General features: G+C 37.9%; 1 protein-coding gene across 1 annotated transcript in view; it reads right to left on the bottom strand.

Moving 5' to 3' along the window:
- Nucleotides 1-23,135, bottom strand: part of CPEB3 (cytoplasmic polyadenylation element binding protein 3) — a 158,330-nt gene that overhangs the window by 106,614 nt on the left and 28,581 nt on the right. Inside the window, 2 exon segments of the mRNA XM_010842220.1 lie at nt 6,004-6,060; nt 13,160-13,319. Coding sequence (XP_010840522.1) covers nt 6,004-6,060; nt 13,160-13,319 — 217 coding nt within the window.

Genomic DNA, 23,135 nt, shown 5'->3' with positions numbered 1-23,135 from the left:
CACTCCCAACAGAGAACGAAAGGGAGGGGGAAGAGGAGTCTGCCTGGCAAAAAGTTCATACCAAAACCCTTTTACATTGCCCTTCTGATTCAACAAATGCGCTGGCAGCCCTCAGTTCAAGTAGAAATAGAGGCAGAGTCTTCAAAAATATTTTCAAGGCATTACTAACGAGGACAAAGTGGAAGGCAGCATAATCTTAAGCTCCAGGTTTCTTGGTGCGTCAGCTGTGTAACGTATTAGCTATAAATGACCTCAGAGTTTCTCAAGCAGATCAATGTTTTGTTTTTTTTGTAAATATATTAATTTAGTTCTTCAAACATCCAAGGTTTTATTATGGGATGACTCAATTTATCAGTGTTTTCAAAAGTTTGATAAGGAAGAGTGATGGCAAACAATGATTTCTCCCTGTCAGAAGGGAAGCGACACTTCAAATTTCTTATTCACCTCTTAAAACCGCGAACAGACTCTAGTCACGAGGTGAGAAACATCAAACAATGAATGGCATGAAAAATTTTAATTTAGATAAAACTGAACCTATGTTACATTACAGAGCTATTGTCTTAAAAAAAAAGCCCTCTACTCTAAATAAAACTATGCCCTCTACTTTCCAAACGAAGCAATATTAAAACCTTATTTGTACATGTGCCTAACGTCATCTAAATCTCACAAAAATACTGAGGTACTCAGAGTATCATAACTGTCTTCTTGTTGGTTTAACTAAAGAGATAACGTAGGAGATTCATATACTTGCCAACCAGGAGCCATCCCTATCATATGACTCCTCTAAGATCTAAGTCCTCAGTTTTGTTCTCTGAAAAAAGGGGGATGATATTACTTCAAAATATTCTTAAAGCTGCTGTATTTTCTCTCACCATAGATTAGTGTTCACGTTCTAGAATGTAACATTATTCTAGTTTTTAAAATTCAGCCTATTTTGAGTCATTCATGTTGCTGAATGAATCAATAATTTGTTCCTCTTTATTGCTAAATAAAACTCTACTGTGTGAATATACCACAATTTGTTTATCCATTCTCCAGTTGAGGGACATATGCATTATTTTTAATTTTGGCTATTAAGAATAATCCTACTTTAAACATTCACATACATGCCTTTCTGTGGACATCAGTCAATTCTAAGATAGAACTGCTGCATTCTATGGTAGGTGTGTTATGTTTAACTTTTTAAGAAACTGCCAAACTGCTGTCTAAAATAGCTATCCCATTTTACATGCCAAATATCACTGTATAGCACCTTTGAAAGTGCCAAACATCATGAAAGATATAGCAACTCTAAGCCCCAAGGAAGGTGCATGTTTCGGTCAGGGGACAGAGGCAGGTAGCATTTCATGCAGAAAAAAAGATTCACACAAAAAGAGATGTAGTGCACCCCAGGACAGCCACTCTAGCCTGTGAGTGACTTGTAGGTGTGCTGCCTTAAATTCCATTAGGAAAACATCTAAGTACAACCAATGTAAGATATGTTCTGGAAGTCTAACATGCAAAGAAAAGGAAATCCTAAGGGGCAGCCATAAAGCTGATGCAAGCAATCACAACAGCAGTTCACCAGAGCATTACCTACAAGGCAGCTATGCTAAACTTTAAAAGATTTATATACAGCCACTCTAGTGATCATGATCTCCATTTTACAGGTGAAGAAACCAGAGGCCAGAAGGTAAGAAGCTATGTGGCCCCAAAGTCACATAGCTTATAGAAGGTGGGACCAGATCTGTCTGATTCTAGACAATGTTTTTCTTGACTATGCTAATTTATTGTTCCATCTCCATGTTTCACAAGCCTCCTACCCTGCTTGGAAGGTACCTCCTTGAAGCTGAGTGATACTGTCCCTTAAGCCATACTATAGAGAAGGAAGGGGCAATGCATTCCAGTATTCTTGCCTGGAGAATGCCATGGACAGAGGAGCCTGGCAGGCTACAGTCCATTGGGTCTCAAGAGTCAAACATGACTGACTGACTAAACCACCACCAAGCCATACTATTTCCCGTTTCTAATGTACTCATCTGGCATCTTTCTGGTATTTCACTGTTTTTCCAAGCTGGTTCTCTACCTGAAAGAAGAGGAGCTGACCAGTCAAAAGGAACAAAGGGATATACTTGGCAGTGATCTGCAGTGATTTTCCTAGAGTAAATCACAGCACCTGGCATTCTGGTTTTGAACCTTAATTTGAACATAACTTTGATTCATTTGACTGATGATGAAGGCACCAATATCCTTTTCTGAGGATCATCATAACACAGGAAAAAGCATCAAGGCAGGTATCAATCCCCTATAAATCCATAACTGCTAAACTCAACTCTATACCTAGGGTGTAATCACACACACACACACACAAACACACCAAAGAAAACACACAAGCTACAGTTAAGTGTTAGAAAAAAATATGGCTAATAGAACTACTACATATATAGCTGGAAGTACTTTCAGTAGTCTCCTTCCTTCTAAAGAAGGAAAAATAAAACTACATTATGCAAACTTCTCGTGTTTTTGGTGTAAGGGCAAAGAGGATGAAAAGAGAGAATTATTAAAAAACTAAGAAAAAAAATACATGAACAGCTTAAAAGGCAGGGGCATATTGTTTCAAAACTAACTACATTTTGGAAATAGCAGACAAGTGGCAGAACTTACTGATGGATCAGAATCTTCCCATCTCTGCTTCTGTAGTTACTTCTCTGATAGTTGAGGACTATTATTTTGGGGACCAGCCAAAATTTAGATGTGTCTCTTATGTTTCCTCCCCAGTGGTTGGTCTGCTAATTCTTACTAGATTCATTGTTTGTTTGTTTTAATATGTATTTATTTATTTTCTTGGCTGCACTGGGTCTTGGTTGTGGCACACAGGCTCTCTAGTTGTGTCACATGGGCATGGGCTCAGTTACCCTGCATCATGTGGGATCTTGGTTCCCTGACCAGGGTTCGAACTTGCATCCCCTGCATTATAAGGTGGATTCTTAACCACCAGACCACCAGGGAAGTCCTGACTCATGGTCTTAAATAGGAAAACTCAGGAGACTCTCTGGCATTCCACAAATATTGCCAGTCTTTCCACACTCTAAATGTCTAACCGGTCTACTGTTTTCTATAGCTACCCTCTTCTCCCAAGCTCCATTTTCTGGCTTCTAGATGGCACTGGCAGTGGTGATTCTGAGAGGAAGGTATAGCTGGAAAACATGCACTAGGAATATCCCCCAAATGGGACACTGGCCTATTAAAAGCTGGGGAGTGGAAATGAGATATGAAAATGCTCACCAGGACACCTCTCTCTGTCTCCTCAAGTCAGGAAACCTGACAACATGGTACTTTCAGGAGAGTGTTGGGTTTGAGCAAGATTAGGAAAGTAAAAGAATGGGAGATTTTCTGAAGATATAGCAAATGGCAGCATTATGAACAGAGCTGGGAAGCATCAATTTTGCATAGCAAAAAGGGGTAATAAAAAAACACTACCACTGACTCACATTTCCTTTTTTAAAAAGTTTAACCATTGATTAAACTCTCTTTAATTTTCTTAGCCAGTCCCTTCTGGCCTGAAAATATAGTTCAACTTCAACCCAGCCTCTTTGAATAATCACAAATTCTGAATTAATAAAGATTTACTGATCTGTGACCTCATCTCAATGTGATTTGTGACCTCATCTACATGAAGGCTGAGGGAAAATAAGTACAGACCAGTCACAGGACAGTAACTGCCAGGCTGACAAATTGTAGGCATAAAAGGGAAGACAAAAAATACACAGGTGTGTTTGTGCATCTTATATACAAGTTACCAGGTGGGCTGGGTCCAACTATACAAGGGAAAAAAAGGTTTATCACAGCAAATCTGTCAAAACCTATAGACCCCATAAGTATCTACCAAGGAGAATATTTTGTTTATTCTGATCATTTCAAGTTGAAGTCAACTTTGAAAGCACACTGACAGTGAGTAATGCAAACGTCAAACCCTGCTTGTGCTTATGGTTTACTCTCAGGAGCCTACAGGGCAGTACCCATAGTCATTTGAAGATGGATGTGCTCTGGTATCTGCCATAATGTTGTAAATATGCATAATTCATCAACATTTGATACAGATATTGACAAAATGACCCTTTTGGTACTTTAAAAAATATTACAGCATCACAGAATCTTCATTCTGAAAGCAATCATTAAGATGACCTAATTCAGTCTTCTTCTCTTAGAGATGAGGAAATTTCAAGGCTAAACGGGGGATTTAGACAACATGTACAAAGTGGAAAGAACAGAAATGAAATCTCTTGTTTAAAAGCAGAGATTAAACAGAATCAAATCAAACAGAATCAAAACCTTTTAAAAAGAAAAGTGTCCTTTAGCTTCATTTTTTACACAGAAAATCATAAATTATATCCTCTCCCTCTTGCAGAAGAAGACTTATACCGTGGCAAATTAGGTCTTTTCTAAAATACACACGTATTCCCTCAAGCAGATACACTATCATACTGTTCTTTCCCTTTACATTCAATTCTAAATCCCATCCTCTAACTGAAGCGCTCTCACAAAGGTTCACAAAATTGCTGTAGTTCAGCAAGCTAAGCATGTTTATTAATCCTCACCCTAAAATACCTACTTTTAGGAAAAAAGTTAGAGGTAGCAGAATCTAACTGTAAAGTGACCTTTCTTCTAGAAATTAAAAAATAGAGGGGGATAGCCTGGAATTTTCATTGTTTTCAAGACCCCTGAAAAGAGGAGATAGTAGCTATTTAGAACAAATGCATGGAACGAATTAGGACCGCCTTATCAAATAATGCCAGTGGTTCTCAGCAGTGCTCCTTGGAAGGCAGGCTACATGTCAGAACCAAGAGAAATATGGAATATATATTTTAGAGATAACCTAAATATGCTCTAAGGAACACCAATGGCATTTCACCATCCTTACTCAAGCAAGAAGAGAAGAGGTAATGTTGTAGACAACAGTAGATTGATCCAGTATGTCCTCCTTGTGTGTTGAGAGTCAGCTTGTATGTCAGGGAGGATGAGAGGAGACAACCTGATATCACTCATTTGATGGAAAAGAAAACTTATATCCTGAGGGATTCAATGGCTTGTATTGTCCTTTGGACAAGGGACAATTTCCATTTAGGGACTGTTCTTCTGCAAAGCTTTTAGGTCCATAGGCACTAGGAAGGAGAGTGGATGCCAGCCAGGTATTTCTTGCAGTATTATTTAATACAACGACTTTCTGGCTAATGAGGCTCTGAGGTTCCAGAGCTCAATCCAACAACTATACTGACAAAACTATCACTAAGCAGCAAAGCTACTGACCATTCCTATGCAAAGTCCACTAATGGGGGACTCCAGGTGGCCAGTTTGAATTCCAGTTGGCTATCTACCACAATGAGAAAATTCTGAGTTACAATAAGTTGATCTATTTATTCATACTGTCTAGCCCAGTCCCTCTCTCCTTTCATCTCCCACCTTCGTCCTGCCCTCCTTCCTTCCCCCACTGCAACAGTACACAGCAGAGGTCAGCAAAGTTCTCCGTAAAGGGCCAGACAATAGTTTAGTGTAGTTTTGGTTCTGCCATTGTAGAACACTAGTAGCCATAGACAATCCATAAATGAATGGGTGTGGCTGTTTCAATGAAATCATTTACAAAAACAGGCAGGGGGCCAGATGTGGCTCCCAGGACTGTAATTTTTCAGTCCCTTGTATACAGTAGCAGTTCTCAAACTTTAGCCTGCATCAGAATCACCTACAGAACTTAGTAATACACAGATTTCTGGGCCTCATCCTTAAAGTTTCTGATTTTGAAGATCTGCAGTGGGGACTGAGATTTTGCATATTTACTAAGTTCCGAAATGATGCTGATGTTGATGGTCCACTGATCACACTTTGAGAACATACTCTGAAAGCCACTGGTATAAAACAATGGTCTTCACTGCAGTCAGTGGCAGGCTGAAATGTAATGAACAACTGAGAAAGTGGAAATTACATGCTGTCGATTGCTAATTTTACAGAATATTTCATATGGAGACTTACTGTTAAGTGCCATAATATTATCTGTTCCTGGATGATGGAAATTTATTCCCATGCGTCCTAAAAAATAAAACAATTTTGTTTTAAGCACAAAGAAAAGAATGTTTAAATATAATCACAAATATATTGCACAATATGAACATTACAAAAAACTAAAACAGATTAAACTATAAACAATGCTATCAAAGGCCACAGCAGTTACAGCAGTTTTAAATCAAGTCATAAAACATACACATGAAAAATCTTAAAACAAAGCCAAAGTCTCAATAGCAACAAATAAAATAAACCAAAACAAAAAAGAAGCTTCCATTATAATAGGAAATTTTAACGCATCTCCCGCATTCCAATTTAAACATGCCAACTCCCTGGATTACACATTTTATTTAAACAATTTACACTGCCCTTCAAATTCAAGCAGCAAAATAATGAATTCAAAGAAGTATATAACCTTGAAGCTTAGAGAGAATTCAAAGACAAACATTTCAAAGCAGCTCAAAATGCAACATAATGATCAGAATGGCGAGCAGAAGAAAGATGTAAATTTACGTAACATATAGTGGGGAACAATTACTGGCCAAAAAATTTAGGGTTCCTGTGCTGCCCCTATCACTAACTAGTTAGATGACCTTGGACATAATACTTATGTCCAGACCTTTGTCCTTACAGTAACCGGGGACCAGATGCTTGTTTTTGTATGCTGTATGCTGTCAAGCGAAGAATCATTTTTATAAAGAGTTGTAAAAACAAACACAAAATTTAAAAAACAAAGAATAATGTGCAACAGAAACCATATGGCCCATAGGCCTAAAATATTTACTCTCTGGTCTATAAGATGCCAAGGCTGAATCAAATGTTTTAACTAATAGCCTCAGGGGTTTAAGAGTGGAAGATGTATTAATTATTTGGGGAAAAGGAGGTGGATATGATTTACTTATCATATTCTGAGGTATTCAAACTTAACAAACAACCAGTCACTGAAAAATCTGCCCTAAAAAAATCCAAACACTGCCAATCAGAATTTAAGAAAAGGGTGCATTTGAGACAGTCTCTCAATCTCTGACCTAGGAATATTCAGATAATGGTATGTTCCCCATAAAGTAGGGATGTTCCCTAAATGTTTTCATAACTATAAAGGGCTATGAAGAAAACCAAGCAAGCCCGGATTTAGCTCATTCAACTTCTATTTCTTGTGCTACAATCATTTATGGTAAAGAATTGGTAGTTTATTACTACTACATCAAACAATAGTTTTTATGTTTCTGGAACTCCTTATGTTCCCTAACATTAAGGGGCACCCCTCTCTGTAGTCCTCCAGAAGTTGGATCCTTTTTATACTCTTTCCATCAGGTCTTAAAACTTTTCAGCCTGGAAAGATGAAGCTGAAAGGAAAATCTGTAGTTTGAGTCTAATTATCATCCTCTACACTGATTACTTCCAATTCAATCTTTCTAAAGATGTAGCAAAACAAGAGCCTTAGGCAATGTTTTGTAAATAAAAGTATCACTACTTGCTGAAAAGAAGAAAATTTTTGCCCTTCCTGGTATCCTTCCTACTACTGTTGGCCAATTCGAGGTCACTTTAATGATCTCTAGATCAAGATCATCCACTAAAGATTTTATGAGAAACTCCAGTTCAGTGTCAAATCCATCATAATCAATTACTTAAATGTAATCTATAATTTTTTCCCAACAATATGCAAATCCTTTCTAGTGAACTGTTTATGGCTTCTTTAAGCTACTTTCTCTACCTCTTCAAAAATTAATGTCCAGATTATAAAATACATTTTCATTGGAGAAAACACACAATACAGAAAAGTGAAAAAAAACAAGATCATCAACTAAAGACAAGCTCTGTTAGCATTTTGATTTATAGTCTGACAGTTTAGGAGTATATACGTGTAAAGGTTTATCTAAAATGAGGTTTATTTTATAATATTCTTTAAATTTAATATATTGCATGCCTTAAGTTTTATGGTTATTTGGGATTTTGAAGGAGAGAGAAAATATCAAAAGCAAAAGAAAAACTGACTCCAAACTCAGATGAGGCCATTTCTTTTTTCTTCCCTTTGTCCAACAAATACTGCTGTTTAATCAGCTGTGAAAATAGAATCAAGTGTGTGACATCTGGTGATTTCTGTTAATGCAGTCTGGTGCTGCCAGCGTGACATTTTGTCACCTGTCCATGGTTTGCTATTTTTAAATTGTTCTTGTCAGCTAGCTATCTTTTAAGTATAGTGTAAAATATAAGGTTTCGAAAACTGGAAGGCATACTTGGTTTTACTGAGTTAAATGATGCTGTGGAAATCTGAGACTGTGTCCCACTTTCCCCACTGCATAAGGCCTGATAAATGGGGGTGGGAGAGGAAGGGAGCAAGGTTAGAGAATAGGGTTGGAGAACACAGTTATTCAGACTGTAAACATCACAGTCTCGTAAGCTCAATTCATATTCATATTTAAGATGCTAGTTATAAAAAACTGTCTCTACTGTTATTTAAAGTTTCAGAGTCAAACTAAACCTATACTTCTATAAGTCCAAAGTAAAATCTGGAATTTTTGTTATTTCGTAATTGATTATGAAAGTCACCTCTTCACTTCTGCAATACCATTATGAGATAGGGAACAACTGCTGTATCTTTCTCTAATCATTCCCATATGTTCTAAAAAGTCAAGTCCTTTCGAGACCTTTATGTAACAGAATGTGAGTGCTCTGTTCTAGAAAACATTATAAGACAATGCACATTCTACTGGATTCTATTTCCTACCAATTTTCCCAATAAAGTTGAAGAGACAGTGTTTCAGAAAAAGTATCTATAAGATAAAATAATGCATTAGGTAAGAACACAATAAAATGGTGCTTCAAATCCCTTTTAAGGGAAAATTATAAAAGTATGGTACTATAACACTTAAAAATATGTTTCAAAGAACCACAAAGCAAAAGAAATGAGGTTCAACCTGAGGTCAAATCCTAGTTTCTTTGCATACCAGTAGTGAATAATTTTTGGTACGTTATCAATTCCTTTGTGCCTACATTTTCTCATTTCAGGCTGTACCCTAGAACAATTAAAGCCAGAAATTTGCAGAGGTATACCCAGGATTAAGTACCCTTAATCTTTTTCTTACTCTCAGGTGATTATAGTGCTATACTAAAAGGATCACTGGACAAATTAATGGGAGTTACCTACTTAAAAAAAAAAATCACTCAACTTCTATGTATTGTCTTCCCTTTTGTATAGAACAGAAACTATCACTTCTTGCTAACTTAGAGCCTGTGCCCTAACAGTTTCTGCAATCAGCTAACTTTTATACAAGACGGACTGATATGGACCAAAGGGAGGTAGTACAAAAACAGAACTGGAGCAGTAATTCAAGTAAGTAAAGAGACCGTATACTTTTCTGAATCAACTAAACGTAACGAAGGTGCACTTTTTCTAAAACAAGGTGACCTCAACATTTCAGAAATGGAGTCAATGTTCTGTAAGGCTGTGTAATGCTAAATGTTTCATCAGGCACTACCCCCAAATAGCCAGCCAAGCTTACTCCTCTGCCACAACATGCAGACTAAGTGGGATGAGAGGAAGGTGATTCCATCCTGTTTTCTTGCCATGGTGCCCGCTTGTGCTATAACAGCCAGGCTGAGGGGACTTCATAATGTCACCTGCCCTGCCCAGCGCACGGTTGTTGGTTTTTCCCTATTATTCTTCTCTCACGTCACTTAGTCCTCTTTGAATAAAAATCCCAAGAGAGGGTATGAATAATCAAACCTAATGTCCCTGAGTTTTCAGAGGGGTTTCCCCAGTAGCTAGGTAAAGCCTCTTCATTGGTAGCAACTCAAGAGGGTACAGGGATGAACCTTTCCCTTACCTCTAATCATAACTCTCTGATGCCAGAAATCCCTCTAATTCTCATAGTCAGGAGAAGAGTTAGCATTCCCTATGTCCACTAGAAAAGAGGACAGAGGACTACTCTTCCTACTAAGGCCTCACTCATCCTTTTCCCCCTCGATTCAAGAGAAAAGTTGAATAAAAGGATTTCTTATTGAAAACATTTATACAATGAAATATCACTGTGCACTTATTTTCATCATGTTTACTTTATGTACATCATGAAGTACTTCCATTTTGTAGGAATGTGATATCCTAATTATATTTTTTTTACACTATTCAGATAAAAAATTTTGGAAAGCCAATAAAACTTAGGAGGATTGTTTTTCTTTCTCCTTTAGGTAGTTTTTTATAATGACAGAATGCTTATCCTTCAGTAATCACTACTTGCATCTATGGCAAAGACACAATTTTGACAGCTTGCATTTGAAAGCCTTTAACATTTAGCTGCAGCCTAGCTAGAAGGAGTAAATTCTGTAGGGATAAAAAGGTTTACTTTATTACCCAGGTTTGAATGGCTGTAAAATCAGAAAGGCTGAGTTGAAATACCTCATACCCTATAGAGAGAATATAAAATGTTTGGGAAAATGTTAATAATAATCTCTGTTATCTCTAGGTAGTAAGGTTCAGGTGTTTTTTCACTTTTCTTTTGTCTTTTTACATACCATTTGAATGTCTTACAATGAGCGAGAATGTATTTTTTTCTAAAGAAAACTGAAATCCAGAGCAAAACACCAAAACAAATAAGCGCACAAAAAACCAATGACTCTCTAACTTGAATTTAGAGACCCTCAAAATAGTCTTCAAGTAAAAGAGGATATTAATGGCAGGAGGAAGAAAAGGATAGATAAGGAGCAGTGTTTTTGGACAGACTCATACAGAAGTCACATGATAGGTACCCTAGCCTATCACCTTTCTCTTAAAGCTTGATTCATCTAGATATTGCCATTTTTTGACCCAGAGACCCTCTCTATGAATTTACCTTAAAGAAAAAACTACATGCAAGAATTCATCCATGGCAGCATTGCCTACCTATAATGGAGAAAAAGCTAAAAACAACCTAAGAGTCCAAAGTTAAGGTCTATTAATAAATTATAAAGACCAGATAAATAGAGTGTTTATTATGCAAGGGGAAAAAAGATACACCATCACAATATTTCTTTTATTTTTAAATTATCTTTTAGTTATTATACTGTGCTCCACTTTTAAAGTAAAAAATTACTGAAAATCTTTCCCTTAAAATGCTGGCATCATAATTATGTTTTTAGAAGTAATAAGGATCAAACATATGGTGCTATAACCAAATGGAAAAGTCTCCCAGTTGGAAAAAGGAAGCAGGCAGTTCAAACACCCTAACTAGGGGACAATAACATGGAGACGTAACTGACCATGGGAAGCAGATCATTCACAGGAAATCACTGTGAGTGGTATGAATTGTGAAGCTGTAACCATATTGAGACTGTAAAAATGCACATATTAAATGCCTTTCAACTTCTTAGGTCATACTGTATCTTAAAGTACAATTCAAAAGCCTTTTACAGATGAAACCTCACATTTGTAAGTGTACTGGAGAAATTTATGCAGAGGTAGCTGGACAGATAAGAAAAAAGGGCCCCAGCGTTGGGGCTGGGGGAGGGAGGTTTGAGAGAGAGGGGATATATATATGTATATATATATCTTTGTATGTATGTATAGTTATGACTGATTCACAATGATGTATGGCAGAAACCAACACAACATTGTAAAGCAATTACTCTCCAATTAAAAATGTAAAAAAGGGGGGCGGCCACCACAAGTGGAATAAGTTATTTACCCTGTCCCACAGTAAGGTACCCTCCATGCACTTTAGCAGTGCTACTCTCAACAAAGCACGACAGCTCCTGCTTAATCAATATTCACAAAACTCTAGAAAATTATTTTATAGACCATAATCTAACATCCTTTCATAATCTTTTATTGCTAGAAGAATACAGACCAAGATAAGACAGACACGCATAAAGAACAAGGGCTGACTTCTTTAGAATAACAGGATGGGCTTACAGCTGTTCTGGTAGAGAAGGACGACAAATGTAGCCTTAGAAGATACTAAAAACACAAAATAATCTGTGAATATTGTGTGTCTGTGTGTGTGTGTGTTTTTAACACCATTCTCACTTCTAAGTGAAATTACCATGTACCTAATCTTTACTGAAGAAAGATGTGGTAATAGTGACTAAATATAACAATGACAAAATGAGAGGCAGTTTTTTTCCTACTTCTGAAGGCCTTAAAATATAGCTTTTGTCAAAATCTTTTATTTTCTTCACAGCCTGTTAACTACTTTCTTTTCACTAGAAATTGAGGAAAGCAGCATAAAATCATGAGTGTGACAAGAAAATGATGAAATAGATTTTTGGTGTGGCGTGAGGAAATGACTATCACGTTCCCAGTCAGTCATATCCTATATAAGAGCCTGCAGAGAACCAGAAGGGATCAGATTCCTCACAACTCTAGAGGACATAAGGGTTCACACAAGATGAGTGTCCCTGTGGCTAACTCTTCCAGTTTTCAGATAGTTAGGCTCTCAACCCAAATACAATGGCTATTTCCACAGAAAAATTCTATTTTACTATTTTAAAATATCATAATGCCCCCAAGAATTCCTATAATCCATAACAAGAACTATCTATAATCATGAATGTAGTATCACCCCCTCTCCTGAATTTACATGGGCTCTAAAAATAGGAAATCCTAATATTGCTGACCTTGGGACTTTATGCCTTACATTTAACTCAAAACATTTTCCCTGTGTTTAGCCTTAGAGAATGCAAAGTGTCACTACCTGCTCTTAAAGTCTGTGTACTGATACTTCCTACCCTAGGAAAGTGACTGTATTTTAATAAAACCCTTTTCTATAAAGTTTCTGACAGAGCCTTTGGAGATTAAATCTCATACTTCCTTGTAGTAGACTTGGATTTAAATGAATTAATCCAGATTCGGCCAAGGATTTCAAATACACAAAGCCCGGAAAACTTGGCTTCTGGTCTCATGCTATAAACCACAACCTCAGCTACCCAGCACATGCTTCTGCCAGACATTATGATTAAAGCAGTCAACCGTGATTATGATAGGTAGCTGAACCCAGGTTTAAAAAAAAAAAAAATCAACTTTAAATACATTCCACAATGCTTTACAGAAGCAAACAAACAAAAACAAAAAAGAAAAACAAAACACAATTAATAAAAAGCTGATTTTTGTTTAAAACACCAAGCAAGGAATGGACATATGAATATTCCTAACCTGCAAAATGATTCCTCCACATTATATCAGCGAAACTCATTGGTGGGCCACTGGGAGGGTAGTGTTTACCTTTCAGAGGCTCATGATCTGTCCTGATCATATCCATTAAGGAGTTCTCCAACGAGTGCAAGTTAAAAGTGTCATAGGGCCTACTCCGGTCCTAAAAATAAAAACAAAATAATACATAAAATTACTTCATAAAATTAATAACCATATCATTTGCTTCTTGCCATGGATTAACGACTTGAATGAAGACTCAAGGTAGTTTTAATAACACGGTCATTCTTTTCATTAAGAATAATGACTTGACAACATGAAGTTTAATATGTTTTCATAATTAATTAAATTGTACCCTTTTCCCTAATAATTCTTTAATGTATATGCTCCAGTACTTCAGACAGATTTTCTCTCAAATGAACTAAAAAAAGTAAATTCAAAAAGGAGTTGAGTGAGTCGACTTTGCCTTCAACCCTTCACCCTTTGCCTTTACTATCAAATGAATGTTCTCTTCAAACGAATAGAGACTTTTTTCCCTAAAGAAAGACACTAAGAGCTCAGTCTACAAATGGAAACATTTCCCTAAAAAATCAAAAGGAGGCTATAGTTTCAATGTAATTAATCATATTGGGCATCTTTAATAATTATTACTAAGTTCCATACATTAGATATACTTTATACAAATTAAAATGTGTCCAAAGTACTAAAACTACCTTTTGAAAAACACTACATGAAAAACCCTTTAACCCAAGGTTGTGTGTTTTCATGATGTTAGATTCAACAACATTTTGAAAACAGAGAACCAACACAAACTAAGTGAAGAAAAAAACTGTTCTACTGTGTTTCATTTAAGCCCATGGGAGACCATCACCTACAAATTATTTTTAGTAGTATGAGCCTAAAAGGAAGTGTGGTTCATGGCCTAACTTAATACTATAGAACAGATTTAGTTTGCTTTTGTTAAAAGAAAAGCAATACAGTCATAAACCTCAACAACCACACCAAATCAAACTACAGCAATGAGAGATTATTTTCAGGGTCCTGAAGAGTTTATCCAGCTTTGCAAATGATCACTTATCCTCCCCTTTGAGCAACAGAATAACAAAATGACTGCCTAGATGAGCAAAAAGGGATACACTAGGTAAAAACCTCAGCTACAGTCATCATTTTCCAGCTTAAGTATTAAAATCTTGGGAAGCTGTTTCTTTCTGGTTTCTGGAAAGTATAGCCATATACCTATCCATGGAGGCAGAAAGGAAGGTGGCATTTCCTCAGCACTGAGCATAAAGTGGGAACCCAGAGGGTTACTGAATGAATGAATGCAATAAGTTTGGCCGCAGGACCCAAGAAGAGCCCTAAACTGAGAACCAGAAGCAAAATTGCCAGAACAACTACAATCAACGAGGGGCTTTTGGACATCATTATCTACTGCTCCAGTCTGTGCCTGAAATTTCTTCCTTTATTGAGAATTCCTTTATTGAGAGGATTGAACTAGATTATTTATAATACCCCTTCCAATCCAATACTTGTTTTTAACTCACACATTAAGAAGGGCACAGATGTCTTTTTAAATTCACATATGAGGTAGAGGGCATAGATATTTTCAGACGCTACAGAGAGAAATTCCATTCTTACAAACCTTTAATGCCCAAGCTGAGGGCCAGGCCCTGGTGATTCAGAGATTAATGTTATAACCTAGTCCGTTTGCAAGTAATTAGTAGAGGGAGACATAACCAGTTAAATTAAGAGTATGACAGGTGTTTTAACAAAGGAATGTAAAAAGTACAATGAAAACTAGGACACATCTATTTCTTAAAGAACATACAGGGGCTTCCCTAGCAGTTCAGTGGTTAAGACTCTGTGTTTACAATGCAGGAGAAATGGGTTCGATCCCTGGCCAGGAAACTACGATCCCCCATGCCATGCGGTGCAGTCAAGGGAAAAAAAAAAAAAAACAACAACAACAGACATATATTTGTGTGTGTATAGTTCTTTTTCAAATCACATTCTATAAAATCATGTCTTAAATCCAGACCTGTCATTTAACCAGCAATTAGGCTTGTCTTCATTTATTCTTGATGTCTTTAGTATTCTCATTGGCAAAATGGGATCTTACCTGGGAAGATTATGGTGAAATAAGTTAAGTATTCTTTTTACTCACTTTGTATCTGTCAAAGAGCTAGCATGCATCATTTCTTTGCTTTTTAACAATTTTATTTACTTATTCATTTTTGGCTGTGCTAGGTCTTTGCTCGGAGAAGGCAACGGCACCCCACTCCAGTACTCTTGCCTAGAAAACCCCATGGATGGAGGAGCCTGGTAGGCTGCAGTCCATGGGGTCGCTATGAGTCAGACGCGACTGAGCGACTTCACTTTCACTTTTCACTTTCACACAATGGAGAAGGAAATGGCAACCCACTCCAGTGTTCTTGCCTGGAGAATAATCCCAGGGACAGCAGAGCCTGGTGGGCTGCTATCTATGGAGTCGCACAGAGTTGGACACGACTGAAGCGACTTGGCAGCAGCAGCAGTAGCAGCAGGTCTTTGCTGCTGCATGGGCTCTTCTCTAGTTGCAGAGAGTGGGGGCTACTCTCTAGCTGCAGTGCACGGGCTTATTGTAGTGGCTTCTCTTGAGAAGGACGGACTCTAGAGCACTCGGGCTCCAATAGCTGTGGCATGTGAGCTCAGCAGTTGCAGCTCCAGAGTACAGGCTCAGCAGTTGTGGTGTACGGTCTTGGTTTCTCCACCAAGAGGTAGATCTTAGTGGAGATCTTCCCAAATCAGGGATCAAACCTGTGTCTTCTGCATTGACAAGCTGATTCTTTACCACTGAGCCACCAGGGAAGTCCAACATTTCTTGCTTTACTGCTGCCCTCCCACCCTTTCCTGCCTACACTCCGTTTTTTTCCTTTTTAACACTCAGCAGTTAGTTGTGCACTAATGGATAAGAAAGAGACATGAAATACTTTCTTTGGTTCTCCATTTTGGTCCATATATAATTTAAGACGGTCCCTTCTTTTGCCTTTATAATCTTGCTGCTGATTATTTGTTTTGCTTTGGGTTCAAGTTATCAGTGGAAACTCCAATTATTTATGGAGTAAAGCTTAATTTTCAGAAATGCAAGTTTATCTGTACCCAAAATAATAACCATCATATTCTTTGTCCAAAGCAAGAAGTAAAAAAGTATGCGGAGGAGGAGTCAAAAGGACAGACTATTTCTGGCACTGACAATCCCAGATTGTGTCTAAGAGCCTTCTATTATATGTATCCACACTTCTAACTAGAACCCTGCAGATGTGGCACTACTTCCAAAAAGGCTGATGAGGTAAAGGAACTATTAAAAAAAAATTGCTGTTTGAAGGCATTTTAGAATCTTTCCAGCTAGGACAGTGTATTTTTTTTTTTTTTTCATTTAATTCTTCATATGATCCTTCAAGGTAGATAACATATTCATTTTACACAAGGAAGGTAAGGTTCAGAGAAGATTCAAACCTGGATCTGACCTCCAAACCAATACTTAAGAAGTATAAAAATAGGTCCAAAGAAGTTGATCTAAGCTATATGGAATGGTAAACGAAAGTTCTACAGAAGCATAGCATTGCATCTAATTACCAATGAAATGACCTTCCTGGCAAGGTGGCAGTGAGTTTCTGTCAGGGGACTATCGGATATTAGATGACTGCCTGTCGGGAAAACCGCAGCAGACATTTGGAGAAGGAGTCACGTATCTGAAATTGTTCCCAACCTGTCAGATTGTTAAACTCACATGTAGAATGGTTAAAATGCAGGTTCCTGGGCTCTGGCTAAAAGCAACTTAATTATAATTTAAAAAGAAATGAATGGAACTTTGCTGGTGGGTACAGTGGATAAGAATCTGCCTGCCAATGCAGGGGACACGGGTTTGATCCCTGGTCCTCGAATATTCCACATGCCGCAGAGCAACTAAGCCCACGCGCCACTACTACTGACCTTGCACTCTAGAGACTATGAGCCATAACTACTGAGTTCAGTGTACAACGACTGAAGCCTGTGTGCCTAGAATCTGAGCTCCACAAGAGAAGCCACCGCAACGAGAAGCCCAGGCACCACGACAAAGAGCAGCCCCCACTTGCCACAGCTAGAGAAAGCCCATGCACAGCAATGAAGACACAGCAACCAAAAATTAACAATTTTTAAAAAAAAGAAATTAATGTCCTGGTGATTCTTATGACTGGCTAGATTTGAGAGCCACCAGACTGGATGATTCTTCAAGTTAAGCCTTTATACCCATGAATCTGATCACTACAATGGGACAGTAAAGTGAGGGGAGAGACGAGAGAGCGGCAAGAAATAAACAAGCTGGGTCACTTTGACAAGGGTCAGCTTTGTAGTCTCCTAATTGATTGTGGGTGAGAGAAGCAGTTGGTGGCCTAGTTTTTGAAAGAACAGACTTTGAAATCAGACATCTGATTTTCAAATTCTGGCTCTGCCACTTGCTGGCATGTCATTCTGAACAAGTCTAAGCCTTGATCATCTACATTTATAAAATGGCAGTGAAAAGAATTCTCTTTTTATGGCTGTTTTCAGTACTAGATGGAAAAGTACAACAAGGCATCTGTACCTTGTTGTACTAATACTGAAATCTGTACTAATATTGGAATATTAGCGCTCAACAGATGAAACAAGTGAAATGCACAGTGCAATTTGCATCGGCTTCTTAATTGAACAAATGTCAGTAAGTGCTGAGAGACTTACTTTCTCACTAAAATTAATTCTATCTATGCCTCATCAATTTACATACGATTCGCTCTTCTTAGTTTTATAAGTAGTAAACGTTGCTGAATTAACTGATTAACCAGGAACAAAAAAGATAGAAAAACTAAAAAATCTGAATTGAAATTCATCAGAAATTATGCACAGAGAAAATCAGACCACAATTTATCATTTAACAGAGGTGACAAATGGCAAATAATCACATAAAGTCTTTTTCTCCCATTAGTTCTTTTTCAGGTATAGGGAGTAACAAATAGGGAAAACACCTTTTAAAGCTTGTTTTTAACAAGCAAACATATCAGGATGTATTAGTACATGTATAAATAATGTTTCCCATTACTGACTCTTTTCTCCAGAGATAAGGAAGGACAGATGTTATCAGTTAGATGTACACAGAGGCAGCCCACCCTCAGTCTGCAGTTCATCAGGCCTGCTCTCCTTCTTCCCCTCGCTTGACTTCATGTTAATACACTTACCAAGTACTTAATGTGTGCCTGACACTGCTCTAAAAATGCTAAATGTATTCCCTCACAACTCTGTGAGGTAGGTAGCTTTTACCCCATTTTATAAATTAAGCAATTAAATCTTGGAGACAGAAGCAGCTGGCTCAAGGTTACAAGGCAGAACCAGGACTCCCTGTACCGCTTCCCTGACTTCCTCCTACTCCCTCCACCTTAAATCTTTTTCACAAACACCCACCTCCACCGAATCCTGACACAATCACAGAGAGGACTCTTTGATCCCACTCTCCCACACAGGCAACCTAACCTTCACCTGCCCTTGGTCAATGACCCTGGTTATACTGACAACTAGTTAAATTCAAGAGGAAGTTTGATCTACCCTCCAGGACAACCTCAGGTAAGCCTCTGCCAGCCCAATTTCATTTACTTGTCTTTTTCTTGGGGGAGAAATCCAGGACCCTTTCCAAACCTTTCTGGCTTATCCCCAGACACTTCCTCTCCTAGAGATACAAAGTCAAAGCTGCAAGGGGCAAGAGAGCATTTGGAAAAAAAAAAAAAGAGCAGCTCTGGAACCACATGATAAAATTAATCATGGTTATATAACTATTCAAAGTCACAAAGCTGGTCAGAAATCAGGATGTGAACCCAGATATATGACTTCCAAGTTCACACCAGTAACGCTCCAATGCTCTACACTGATCAATTGCCATGAGTCCCGTGAACAACGGGAGCTTGGCTGGGAGCAATGGGGCAGAGACAAGATCAAAAATCAAGAGGAGGACAGGTGTCTGAAAGGGCTAGCAAAGGATAAATAGGGTTGTGAAACGATATCAAAGAAAGAGGAGGAATTCCTGAAGGAGGTGTTTCTATTTATCATAGGGCTCCAACATACATAGGATAAAATATTTCAAGGTTAAGGGCATTCAACTCATAAGCAAGAACCCACAAAACTAGCCATTTCTGAATTTCTACCATACTGCTTTTATTATCTGAGCAGTTTACATTATTTGAAACTATCTCAATTCCCTGTCCTATCCTGTAAACATTGTTTAAGGGTAATGAATATGCTTTACCTGTTCTTAAATGGATATTTAATTACATAATTAGAAGTATGAATATATTCTTCTCAAACACACACACACACACAATGTATTACAGAAAAAGCAAAAACTGCCAATCCTCCTGCCTTTTTTAAACTCTCTAAGACCACTACATACATCTGGCATATATTCTTTCAGACTTTTTAAAATTCACACACATATATACATAGAAAACATATATTATTTTTCTATTTTTTGTTAAATGTGAAAATATGCATGCTATCTTGCTATTTACTTTCTTTGATCAATATTGTGCTTCTGAGATGTTTTTAGTCACTCAGTCATGTCTGACTCTTTGCGATCCCATAGACTCCAGCACACCAGGCTTCCCTGTCCTTCACCATCTCCCAGAGCTCGCTCAAACTCATGTCCATTGAGTTGGTGGTGCCATCCAACTATCTCATTTTCTGTCATCCCCTTCTCCTCCTGCCTTCAATCTATCCCAGCATCAGGGTCTTTTCTAATGAGTCGGCTCTTCACATCAGGTGGCTTCTGAGATAGGTCCCTTTTAATAATCTGTTCTTGTCTCTCCCCTCCCCAACTATACACACATACCTCCTACAAGGTAAATGCATAGTGAGCATGTTAAAAGAATCAAGTGATCATCCCAGTGTACAGTCTGTAAAATAATTTCTGATTTTGAGATTCTTTTCCCTATCCCCCAGTTTCTCAAAATTTCTGTTCTGGTCCTTTAAATGCATTTCCTCCATACTTTGTCTCAGTTCAGTTCAGTCGCTCAGTCATGTCCAACTCTTTGCGACCCCATGGACTACAGCACGCCAGGCTTCCCTGCTCATCACCAACTCCCAGGGCTTGCTCAAACTCATGTCCATTGAGTCGGTGACGCCATCCAACCATCTCATCCTCTGTTGTCCCCTTCTCCTCCTGCCTTCAATCTTTCCCAGCATCAGGGGCTTTTCCAAGGAGTCAGTTCTTCACATCAGGTGGCCAAAGTATTGGAGCTTCAGCATCAGTGCTTCCAATGAATATTCAGGACTGATCTCCTTTAGGATGAACTGGTTTGATCTCCCTGCAGTCCAAGAGACTTTCAAGAGTCTTCTCCAGCACCACAGTTCAAAAGCATCAATTCTTTTGCTCTCAACCTTCTTTATGGTCCAACTCTCACATCCATACATACTGGAAAAACCACAGCTTTGACTAGACGGATCTTGGCTACTTTGGCACAATGGTTTCCTGACCCCTGGTTTCTATGAAGGACACCACTACTAATGAAACATAAGGATCTATGGAATCTGACAGCCCTGAGTAAAAATCCAAGAGGCAATACATGCTAAAGATCAGCATGTAGTAATCTCAAGCATAGAATATGCTTAAGAGTACCAGAAAGAACAAACAGAACATTTCATAACAAATATTAGACAGGGATAGGAAACAATTAGGTGAGTAGTAATATAAAATTTCTATTTATCACAAAGTAGAAGTCTAGGAATTTATAGTTCTAAACCAATACTGCTGTTATATGTCAGAACGTATCAAAAGCATGAGGTCCCTATATCAAACTGAACTTTACTATAGTACCAAGCTGCCTGATAAACATTTGCCCAAAGATTAAAACCTTTCTCACATAAAGGAAAATCAATGTCACCAATCTATGGGGAAGAGAAAAAAAAATAACTTTTCAAATGTAGATTTTCATCTCATCTTCAGTAGGTATCAAGTCCTTCAGTCAATTTTAACCATCTCAAATGAGATTACCATATATGTAGCCCTCTTGAAAATGTGATTGTAGACTCTTCCTCAGTCACTCAACAGCAAGCAGATGCACCTTTTATCCAACCTGAAGTCCTTACAAAGTTGAGATCTCTCTCACTTTCCTATCTTCAGAAAAAAAATAATTGATCCCAGCACCTGCTATGAATTTTAATAATCTTTAACATTATTGTCAATTCAATTCTCCATGCAAGAAATTCTCAAGAACCTGCAACACAGCCGTACATAAAGAAATCAAAGCTTTCTCATCCTTTTCTTCATAAGGATGACTAATTCCAACCACTCAAACTTTTCATCAGATCATATTTTTTCCTTACTGTATAAGAGCAAAAAGGATAGTTTGACCTGCTTGAGAGATGCACAAAAATGAGATGAGCATGACAACTTGCGGGACAACCCAGGAGTTTCACCTCATCTTGTCCTGTTCCCTGCCACCCAATCTTCCTGCACAGCTCTCCTCACTGGTTTACCATAAGATGTGGTAAGAGGCCCAGTTTATCAGACACAGGGAAGAATGGCTCTTAGAATGTTATTCACCATAAATGACATTCACTTTGAGGCCAGATCTAGCTGGGTAAATACTGACGGGGTCAACTGGACAAAAAGCACAAATGCCTATTGCTACCACTTCTGACTGTGGTCAACAGCTCAGAGCTAAGTACATAAGCACTTTTAAAAGGAATGAGTATACAGTTTAGCAGTGTGCTAGGTAAAAGGCAGAAAGTCAGACCTAGAAAGGACACAGAAAGGGAAAGCGGTAACTAGAGAGGTCAGAAGAGCAGGGTCCAAGGAACTCCGAAAATTAAAGTTCCCCTTTTCCTGGTTATTGTGCATTTGTGACTAGCTGATGTTGTCCCAAAAGTGTTAGGCAGCAGAATATTATCCCAAGTAGCTGATTATTAGACATGACAACATAAGGGGAACTTGACCTTCACAACCAAAACCTATCTTAGAATATTATGCAAAGGTACATATACTCTCTATATTGTTTTCTTGTTACTGACCATAAATGTCAGAATCCATCCACAAAACTGACCATTTCCAGGTATTGTTGGATTCTACTGGTGTTCCCGACCCCAACATCTTAACTCCAGATAATCTACACTAATGCCTGTTATCCTCTATAAACTATAACTTCCATGGGAGCAGAGAGATAACTTATTTCTCCATATTTTCACCACCCAGTAGAGGGCCTGGCATATAACAGGCATTCAGTAAATGATTGCTTTACATTTAAATCATCCTCCCGATGGCTTCATACTGCAAGATTTTCATTTAAAACTAACAAAGAACCACATACCTATTAGAGAGGCTAAAACCCGAACAAACAAACAAAACATCCTGACAATTCCAAATGCTGACTAGGACATGCAACAACTCTCATAAATTGCCAGTGGGAATGCAAAATATTACTGCCACTTTGGAAAAACAATTTGGGAACAAAAACACATGTCCATACAAAAATCTGTACATAAATGCTCACAAAACTTTATAAAACAACTTTACTTACAATTTCCAAAAACTGGAAACTATGCAAATACCCACCAAGTGGAATATTATTCAGCAACAAAAAAATGAAACACTGATGTTCTCTAACATGGGTGAACCTTAAAAATACTATGATGAGTGAAAGAAGCCAGTCACTAAGAATCACATGTTGTATAATTCCAATTATAGAAGACGTCCAAAACAGGCAAATTATCCAGAGACAGAAAAGTAGACTGGTTATAGCCTAGGGCTAGGAGAGTGGGGAGGGAAGTCGGGAGTGACTGCTCATGGATACAGGTTTCTTTCGGCCATGATGAAAATGTTCTAAAATTAGATAGTAATGACTGACACACAATTTAGTAAATATACTCAATGGGTGAATGAATTTCTTGGTTTATGAATTATATCTCAATAAAACTATTATTTAAAAAAAGAAAAAAGCTTTCC

Source organism: Bison bison, unplaced genomic scaffold (genome assembly GCF_000754665.1).
Source record: "Bison bison bison isolate TAMUID 2011002044 unplaced genomic scaffold, Bison_UMD1.0 scf7180017864172, whole genome shotgun sequence".
Classification (NCBI taxonomy): domain Eukaryota; kingdom Metazoa; phylum Chordata; class Mammalia; order Artiodactyla; family Bovidae; genus Bison; species Bison bison.
This window is presented reverse-complemented; position numbering and strand designations above follow the sequence as displayed.